Source organism: Monopterus albus, unplaced genomic scaffold, assembly GCF_001952655.1.
Source record: "Monopterus albus unplaced genomic scaffold, M_albus_1.0 scaffold93.1, whole genome shotgun sequence".
NCBI classification, from domain to species: Eukaryota; Metazoa; Chordata; class Actinopteri; order Synbranchiformes; family Synbranchidae; genus Monopterus; species Monopterus albus.
The window spans coordinates 263150-273118 of record NW_018127973.1 but is presented as its reverse complement, the minus strand read 5'-3'; the positions used below and the strand labels follow the sequence as shown (position 1 = coordinate 273118).

The following is a 9969-nucleotide window of genomic DNA, read 5'->3' as shown; positions in this document are numbered from 1 at the left end:
ACAGGCAGACAGGGCTGCATGTTAACATCCAGATCACACACATGTATGCAGGGATGCTAGTTAATACACATATATGTCAATGAAAGCCAGTTTTATTTCTACCATACAAGTGTCATATAAATGAATCAATACTGGGCTCTGTGAAATTCATGGACCTGACAAATGTATATAAAGCTCATAATTTTTTTATATGGGTCAAATATGAATATATTGTCCACTGGACTACTATATTAGGGATTAAATAAGAAATATAAATTACTTTCTCGGTAAACATAGTTACAGAATAATAATGGATGGTGACTCACTGCGTTAATTCTAATATGATTATATCCATATGCGTTCAGTCCTACACAGGCAGCAGCCGGGATGCTAGATAGATACACTTGGCGACAGAGAGTAATGGAGGAAAAATTAAAGACTGTCCATTAGGATTGTTTCATGGCAAAGAAACGAAACAGACAACCTTTCCATGCAGTGAAGAGCAGACTACCACAAACAGATCAACATTTTCCACACTAGGCCACATCAAGTAGCTTTTGTTGGATAACTCCTACACTGGTAGTTGCGTGTGTTCCCCCCCCCCCTTCACCCACTAGGGGCGACGCGTGCAGGTGCGGCAACCAGGCCAACAACCGTGGGGCGGCGTGCGCTCCGGCTCCACGGAGGGTGCACATAAAGCTAAAACTCAAACAAACTGCTACCGTAATATTGTAACAGCTTTACTCAGCGTATTAAAGCAGGCGATAAATCACCCTTCGCCAGCCAGTCCGGGACAAGAGGATGCGCCATGCAGCTACACTTCCTGCAGGGAAGGCAGCATTTGTCCCTTGTCCCGCTTTCACGAGAAGCGGTTTGTTCGCACGCGATGTGCAAAGCAGTCAAGCAAACTGCTCGGTTGAGTGACTGAGGCTGAAAGCTTTAAGGTACAGAAACATGTTTTCTAGGCTATCCCAAAGGAAACAATGAAAATGTTTAAATGGACGATTTCCTCGCGGAGGTTTTAGACAACGCACACACTTCGTTGTTTCAGTTATCACTTATTGTGACTTCGTTTTGTTGGCTTGTTTATGCGGCAGTAAACGCAGTTGTGTTTTTGTTGTTGCCTGCATTTCACCAGAGGGTGGCAGGATTTGTACTTAGTTTGAGAAAACGGGTATGTCGATAAGGCACAGAGAATGAACATTTCAAAATGTTAACCTACTGCATTTTGAGCGCAGCATCTTCAGCCCTGACTCTGTTATTGAATGTATAGCCTCCTCTGTAGAATATAACTATCTGAGGCTCAGGGTCAGTATTGGCATCTTTGTAAACCAGAATAGATCATAGTGTCACTGCAACTAACTGGTCTCAGATCAGCACACACCTACATCTCAGCCCACCCCTATTTCAGAATGGAATGCTCGGGATTCTTTGATTGACACTCACTGAAAGCCAATGAGAAGTCGACTTTATGTCTCGTGGCCAATAGTGACTATCCAGTACTTTGTACTCTAACTTTGTACTGAAGTCAGAACATCAAGCTATTGGGGCTGATTTCTGTTGTTTTGCGCAGAGCCCTGGAAATCATGCTCTCAAAGCGCGAAAACATCGGGGATGCCGTGAAGTCTCTTGTTGTCGGTTTCTGGATCATTTTTAGCTTGTATTCCGCAGGTGTTCACGGCCAGGAGGGTAAGAAAAGAAGCTATTTTGTTGACCCTTCTGATAAAGATTGTGACGAGAGACTTTATTTCAAACATTTGTTAGCCTAGTACTAACCTTAACCTGCTACCTTATGGTCATGAGCATCTGGAACCAATTAATTGTAGTTTATTTTAACTTTGTGGTATGTTTTTGCATGTAGGAAAATGGTTCAAAACACTGTCAGAAGTGCGACAAGCACCAGTGATCTTTTAAACTTTAAAACATCTCTTGCATCCTAGTCATTATCTCAACTGCACATTATATTGACTGAATTTACGTTAGCAGCTACTAATTTTATCATTAGCTAGCCATGTTGTAGTTTGCAGGCTAACTCACAGCTCCTGACAGCTTTGACATCCATTCTGATTTTATAAACCACACGAAACTTATGTTTGTCTGAGATATGCTTAGGTCTGTGGCTAAACAATCTATTTCAAATTTAAATAGGTCAACTATGGGTTTGACTATGAGATGTCATGGTAGGATTTTCTTCCATTGACAGTGTTTACCTACAGATGCCAGCTATCTGTTTACCTTACTAAAGCACCCCAATACCAATACATGTACAGTATGACTCACAGTATGACCATACACATGGGCAGACAAATACAACAACAATCTATGGACCCGCAGACTATGACTCTCAGCCATACCACTAATCTGTTTGTTGTTTTTGTCTGCCTCTGGGTCTTTGGTTTCCTCACATAGGAAGATGATTAAGTCCAGGGTCAGTTATTTATTCTGATTCACATTTTACTTACTGGTAAGTATGCAGAGCTTTGGCGGGGCCAGGGTATGAGGAAAACATTTCAGCCTCTGTCATGTAATGTTGTAATTGACACACAAAACAGGATAAGGCAATGTAGTAACAGGTAGCACAGGTGAAGATCCTCTCTGCTTGTGTGGACCTGTAAGGACCTGTCACCAAAGCCTCAAGTGGGAAAACAATGTTAACAGTGTGCTTTAAATTGACCATCTGCTGTCTCAGCTCAACTCCACTTTGACCTTCTAAGTATTCTAAACTGGTCAGAGCAGTAGTCACTATAGGCTGGGCATGTATATCTTTGTGTATGAAACTAGAAACAGACAGGCCTGGAGACTGTAAGTGAAAGAATCAGTGAGTGTCAGTGAGCAGGAGATGGTTGCCAGCCACCCAGAACGTTGTCCCCAGAATTGCTGCCACGCTGTGGGCTCCCACCAGAAGGTGACAGACAGATCCATGCTTTGTTGCACACAGTTACAGTATGTCGCTGTGGCATTTCCAAGGAATCCTCTGGGGACTTGAGGAGAGGCAATAACATCTGAAGGTTTATGGAATAAGGGGCTGAAGAGCTGCCGGGAAGTAGGGGGATGACGGGGGTGATGCAGGATGTGTGTGATAGAGGGTGAGGGAAAGGTTATCCTCTGGTTTCCCCTCAGCGGATCTCCAGGAGCCTTATATGGAAGATCAGGCCAGGGAATATGTTTTGGCTTGAGTGGGCCCTTTTTTCATGTTTTGACCATTCTCGGAACATGTCCCCACTTGACATTTTGGGGGTAGGATTTCAGTCTGCCGGGCCTGCAGCACTTATCTTTGTGTGACCACTGTGGGAATTGACTCATTTATTTTCTGTGACCGACGGGGATTTTAAGCAATCTAAATATTTGTGTTTTTCGTTCCAGATGAAGTGTTACTCACAGCAACCACAAGTCAGGGGGTGCAATGAATCAACAGTCAGGAAAATAGTGCTCATGAGGAAACTAATTCATAATAAGATCAATCAATAAGAATAAACCTTTAATCTATTTTTCTGCCATTTCTCTCACTTCCCTCACTGGCAGTTTTCTCATTTCACAGTTATGATCACAGGAGTATAAACATGCCCTGGTCTGCTCTGCATGTTCAGAATAGACCTATTACTCATCTCGCCTGAAATGGGACATTGACAAAGCCCTTCATAGTATGTGTATGGAATTAATAGAATTAATGACAAATTGTCTGTGGTTGTGTGATTTTGGCCTTGAATAAGACTGAGCTGCTCCTCGCAGCCATTACAGAAGTTAAACTTAAACTTAAGTGCAACAAACGTGAACATTGTTTTAGTTTTCTGCTCAGCTGAGCACCTTTTGGATTGTTAGTCGTATAAAGCATGAAAATTGGACATGTCATCTTGAGCTCAAGAAAACTCATCTTTCACCATTTTCTGACATTTTACAGACCGAATGTTTAACAGAGTTAGTAGCAGCCCTTGTACTACTGATTTTCATCATGACCACTTGTTTGTACTTTACAAAAATGAGTTAGAGCTTTTTCATTAGCAAGTGGTCAGCATCTCATTTTTGGAATGAAACTGTCCCTAATCAGTTTACCTTGTCGGCTTTTTTGTAATTACATGATTTCAGGTAATGGCTGTGGACATACTCTGTTGGGCCCAGAGTCTGGCACCTTGGCCTCTCAGAACTATCCAGGCACCTACCCGAGTAACACCTGGTGTCACTGGAGGCTTCGGGCGCCAGAGGGACGAACACTGCGATTGCTGTTTGGGGATTTTGATGTTGAGAGCAGCCCAGGTTGCAGCAATGGCTCTCTTGTGATCACAGACAAGAATGGAAAACCCAGTCTGGGTAAGCTTGGTTTGTAAATGTACTTCAGGTTTTTTCTGTTTAATGGGGTTTTGGACATTACAGATAGACACTCATGACTTTCTTTTTTCATGGAATATACAGGGCATGCCCTTCCATTTACACATACACAAGAGAGATAAATCCAGTTTCACAACACATGCACATTTTCCAACCAGGTGTAATGTGTCTTGAGGGCATAAAAATTTGACAGCACAACAAAACAAGGGATTGAGGATTCACGAGGTAGAAACATTCTGTTAGGCTGCCTTTTGTATTTACTATTGGATTCCACAGAACCTGGCTTTTATTTTGTTTTCTTTACCATGTAGCTGTTCTTACATTCAGCTTTTCATGTGACATGGCTCTGCTCTTCACTATACAATAATCCATTAGTGGGTGAGACTGACTTAAGGTGCTTTTGGACCAGAGGAACTTTATGATAGTTTTTAGAACTATTGGAAAAATGACCGTTGTTTCTGTGTCCGAGGAACTGAGAATGATGATAGTTCTTAGAATGCCATTTTGAGGGATGTCTTTAGTTCCTACTTCATGGTAGGTACTCTCCAAGTGCAATAGGCTCCATGAATGATGTATGTGTACATTGACTGCAGCATCACTGTCATCTTTTAAAAACTGTGTTAGCCGTGTATAGCGAATCAGATGCCATCACCAGTGGCATGGGGAGCTGCAGTTTGCCAACGTAAGCCTCATAAAGAAAATACTTTCTGGTAATATAATGTCGCCATATGTTAAATTGTTGTGAGCTTATTGGCTAATGGCTAACAGTCAGCTGGCTTAGTGTTCCTACTGGTGGTGCAAATGCAAACAGCCAGTGAAGGTATGTAGTTCTTAGGGGAGCTCCCCAGCAGGGTAATCCCTAGAACTGTTTGGTCCGAAAGCACCTTTAATCATCTACATCTGTTATTAAGCAGCGGAAATACATGTGTTCCCAATCCAAGAAATGTAGTGTGCAGGCAGATGTATTGCATTTGTGTTTGGGAACTTTTACAAATGTAGTTTGTGTTCACAGGTCCAGTGTGTGGGAAGCTTGATGCGACATTGAAAAATGTGACACTTAAAAGCAATGAAGTGACAGTAACCTTCAAGTCAGGCCCACACCACTCTGGACGAGGGTTTCTACTGTCATATGCCACAGACCAATATCCAGGTATGATCCACTCTGACTGGAACTGCGCTGCTCAGCTATTTGTAACTTGTAATTATTATTTGAGTGGTTATCATAAGCTTATGAAGGATGTTTATTATCAGCTATTTTTACAGTTGTTGTTGTGCTTGTAAAGTGAAAATGTGAGATTTGTAGTTGAAATGAATTTCTACAGTGTGCTCATTTACAAGTTTACACTGGTGTAATTTTAACACTAGCGTCTGTGAATATTTGTCCTTGTGTATTTGCACTTGCGAGTTTGTGTGTGGTTGTGTGTATGAGTCACTGCTTATTGGCATTCATCTTCCATCGCTATCTTTGCTCTGGCGTGTTTGCTCAGAAAGCAGGAGTCAGACTCCTTCTCTCAGGACTGAATGGTGTGAGGCCTCAGGCTTCAGTCTGACATTTGGAGTGGCTGGATTTCTTTTTCACTCCCCCCTCCTCTTCATCGGCCTGTTAACCACTGCAAGCCCACTCGCATCATGTGTTTGTCACCATAAAGCATCTCAGCCCAGGTCCTGTTGATTTAGCAGCTATCGAGTCCAAAGATATATCACCCTTTTTTCCACCAGTGCAACAACAGATTGTACCATATGTATTGTATTTAGGGATTAAAATGCAAATTTTATGTTTATTGTATCTTAGATTAATCACAAAGTGATACCTAGGATAATGTTCTTGCTGTGTATCATTTCAATACTTGTGTGTTTAGTATGTATGTGAGTCTGTATTCAGAGAGCTTCCTTTGGATGAGGTCATCTGTCTTGTACAGAATGTATCATAGTTTCCTGTTTTTGTCCTGAGTTGTTTATGAATGTCTGGAGCAAAGACTGTGTTCAGCTGTACAAACCACTGTCTGTTAACTAGGACCATTTTGCTGTATTTGTGAACTGTGACAAAGTCCCAGTAACAAAGGGTTTGGTCACATCATCAGTGATGACCGCTCATCACCTCATGTGGCGTGCTCCAAGCGTGCTAGACTGTCTCACACAGACTCTGTTTGTGTGTGGATTAGTGAATGGCAAGTGGCGTTATGTAAGCCTGAAATACTGGGTCCCACACCATACCATTTAGCTCCACCTACAGTATACATGCCATTTAAGAAAGTTTGAACTTATTCTGAATTTGAGTATATCCTTGTCTGTTTTGCTGTTACAGATCTCATTTCTTGTTTACAACGAGGATCTCATTTTAGCTCGCAGCGTTTGACGTAAGTGGTTGACCTCTGTCTATAAGAAAAGCTGTTTCAGTAGATCTGTGAGTGTTTCTCACATATTATCCTGCTGTTTCTCAGTGTGTACTGCCCTGCCGGTTGTAAGAATGTCACAGGGGATGTGTGGGGGAACTCTGAGCAGGGCTACAGAGATGTAAGTACACCACATTTCATTTGGCAGCGCTACATTAGGCTTCATTCAATTCACATCATATCTTCCCCTTTATTACAGACATCAGTCCTGTGCAAGTCCGCTGTCCATGCTGGAACCGCGGCTGATAGACTGGGAGGTCGTGTCACTGTGACTCGTGAGAGAAGTCTTACGCTCTATGAATCCACCTTTGCTAATGGAATCGTTTCTAAAACGTGTGTGCCATTATTGTATTCAAAATGAGAGACTGCACAGTAATGTCATAGAGATTACCGATTAGCTCCAAATTGCTTTAGTGATTTGTATTTGATTATGTAGCAGTACTAACCTTTCAGTTGTCCTCTTTTGGCAGGGGATCGTTATCTGAAAAGAAGCTGCTCTTCAGCCAAGGTATGAGCCACACAAAGTATTTATTATTAAACGCTTTGCATGTTTTAACCCGTTCACTACAAGTAACACATTATCAGGATTCCAATTTTTGTGTCTCCCCCGCCAATGTTGTGGGTGTCCATAAGTTTCCATGCCTTTCTCCATGGTCTTCTTGATTTATGCAATTTGTCGCAGTGAACAGAATGTGTGCAACAAAGTGTCAGCAGTTAAAAATAGTTTATTTGTAGTTAAGTGGTTTATGTTGCCATATGTAAAAACACTTCCTTTGCCTTCTGAACAGAATGCAACAATGTCCTAGCTGTTTCTGGTTTAAAAGCCTCATCTTTCCGGAACAACAACAGTCAAGAGCACAGAAGGTTCTGGCCTTCCAGAAACATGGTTTCTAGCCATGACTTCCTATCCTGGGCAGCAGACAGTAATGATCCAAACCCATGGGTAGAGCTGGAGCTAAGTGATAATAGTACTATTAAAGGTAAATAAAAATTAAATAGCTTGGAAAAATATGCCTATTGACATCCTTTAATTACATTGTTTAAAGGATAAGTCTGGTGAATGAAAACACTTGAATTGAACCAATGTTGCTAATATAGCCAAAGCCTTGTCCACAGAAGTGCATTACTCTGTGCTATTGATGCACTCTGTGCTTCATTCTTGTTCTAAAATTGCTTAGGGTCACATGTTCCTTCATTAAGATGAACACGGCCACAGTAATTAATTTGTAGTCAGGCCCTTTTGCACCATCCTGGGAATACTCAATAGCGCATTAAATGTGTATTAATCTACCACTAGAAATACTCCACAAAACACTTGTTTCCTTTTTAAGTAAAGTTTGCTCAGATCTACAGTTCCCAGCTGTTTTGAAAAAAATAAAACTGTACTTGCAACCGGTCTTTAAGGGTCTACATATTCCCTAGGAACCAGTGGGCTTGGGTAAGGAAGTAGGAAAATTGAGAGGTTTTGGTCTTGTAATTGGACATGTTGACACTAAGAAAATATAGACTATCACCAGGCTTATCTTTTAAATGTTTGACCGACTTTCATTTATGTGAAACCCCTTTTACCTGTTAATCTAAAAAAAAAAGCTGTCTTCTCTCAGGAATAATAACAACAGGATCAAATGAGGACTACATAGAGTCCTACATTCTTCTTTTCAGTAAAGACAGAAAGCACTGGAAGCCTTACAGAAGTGCTCGCAGCAAAGAAAGAAAGGTACCCATTGCTTTTTACTCACTGATGTTCACTTGATGTTTCAGTTTGAGGCCCCAGCAGTCCAACACAGCTGATGTGGCAACTGAGTCTATCCTGGTTTTCTCTGTGAATAAGTAACTTGGTTGCTATGGCTTCCAGCTGTTTCAGGCTTACACCGATGGCCACTTCAGAGTTCTCAACAGTTTCTTTCCTCCCGTGGTGGCTCGGTTTGTTCGGCTACAGCCGCTGAACTGGCATGGCAGAGCTTCAGCTCAGGTCCAAGTCCTGGGCTGTCCGTTTGCCAAAGCCACACCAAGATCTCACCCAGACGGAAGTAGGCATTAGCTACTTTTCTCCTGGTTTATTCAGAATCAGCTTCATCTGTTCACATATCTGGTTTAGCAGTCGAGTATTCCTGATGTTAAATATTTCTGTCCTGCTACTTGTCCAACAGAATCTGTGTCCATCACAGTTAATGTGGGTACACTGCAGCCAAGCCAAGCTCCCACCCCCACAGAGGGCCCAGTTATAGTGGAAACAAGATCAAGTATGTACTTGTATCATCCTCTGATTCATCTGTATGCGCACATTGAAAACTATTACCAGTTTATTTGAGGAGGGATACTTGTTACATCAGTAAAAGCAATGTAGACATTGAGCATGTGTACATTGCAGTGACCTGCATTCCTTCCTCGCACTTGTACAACTGTTTACTCAGACACTTGTGTTCCTGTTTGTGTTCCTGTAGGCTCCAGTCCGCCAGTTGTGGTCGCAGTGGGCGTGGTCCTCGGGCTGATAATGTGCGGCTGTTGTTTGTTGGCTGGAGTATGGTGGAAGCGAAGGTATTCTATTTTATTATGTACTTTTTGGTTTATTTTGTGTACATTTTGACACTATAATTTAAACTGATTTATAACATGCTGAATAGTGCTGTCACTATATATTTATAGATGTAGATAAGTATTTATGCATCTGCTGATTTTTTTTTTTCATTTATTGCTTAACTGTTTAACTTATGGAATGTCAAAAAATATAATGACAAAATGCCTCTCACAACTTCCTAGAATCCAAAGTGACACCTTCACATCTTGTTTTGTTCAACCAAAATCCAAAGATTTGTTTACAGTGATGTATGGCAAGGAAAAACATTTCAGGTGCTAGAATCTGAGAAAAATAGTACAACATTTTTGTCAAAAAAAAATGACTGTAACAATCCATTATAATGTTTGCCTATTACTTCTGAGGCATTCAGTTAATCACCAGCCTTAATGGGGATGCTCCAGTAGTCATATCACACTTCAGAAGCAATCTGTTATATACAGTACAGTACTTGAATGCTTTGTGCTCATTTTCTTCTCTATACAGGAAAAAGGTTTCACAAATCAAGTTCTCCTTACCCACAAGTAAGTCAAGTGGTCTTTAAACTTTACAGTATTTTTCAATCTTCTGTTAAAAAGCATCTGACTATGTGCGTTTGCGTGTCACATACTTCAGGCTGTCAGAGTTTTGAAGCAAAGAGTCTCCCCTGCTCCCATTCAGAGCTTATCTCCTACCCTCTGGAGCGAAATGTCCACGACG

The 9969-nt window shown here is 41.4% G+C and overlaps 1 protein-coding gene across 1 annotated transcript in view; it reads left to right on the top strand.

The window, feature by feature from the left end:
• The first annotated feature begins 1473 nt into the window (after positions 1-1473).
• The window catches only part of LOC109964894 (discoidin, CUB and LCCL domain-containing protein 1), a 12916-nt gene continuing 4420 nt past the window's right edge, over positions 1474-9969 (top strand). Inside the window, exons 1-14 of the mRNA XM_020608491.1 lie at positions 1474-1668; positions 4063-4284; positions 5315-5452; positions 6608-6659; positions 6744-6816; positions 6895-7028; positions 7166-7203; positions 7484-7675; positions 8300-8412; positions 8551-8725; positions 8846-8938; positions 9140-9233; positions 9757-9794; positions 9886-9969. Coding sequence (XP_020464147.1) covers positions 1566-1668; positions 4063-4284; positions 5315-5452; positions 6608-6659; positions 6744-6816; positions 6895-7028; positions 7166-7203; positions 7484-7675; positions 8300-8412; positions 8551-8725; positions 8846-8938; positions 9140-9233; positions 9757-9794; positions 9886-9969 — 1549 coding nt within the window. The 5' untranslated portion in view covers positions 1474-1565. The remainder of the gene's footprint in view (positions 1669-4062; positions 4285-5314; positions 5453-6607; positions 6660-6743; positions 6817-6894; positions 7029-7165; positions 7204-7483; positions 7676-8299; positions 8413-8550; positions 8726-8845; positions 8939-9139; positions 9234-9756; positions 9795-9885) is intronic.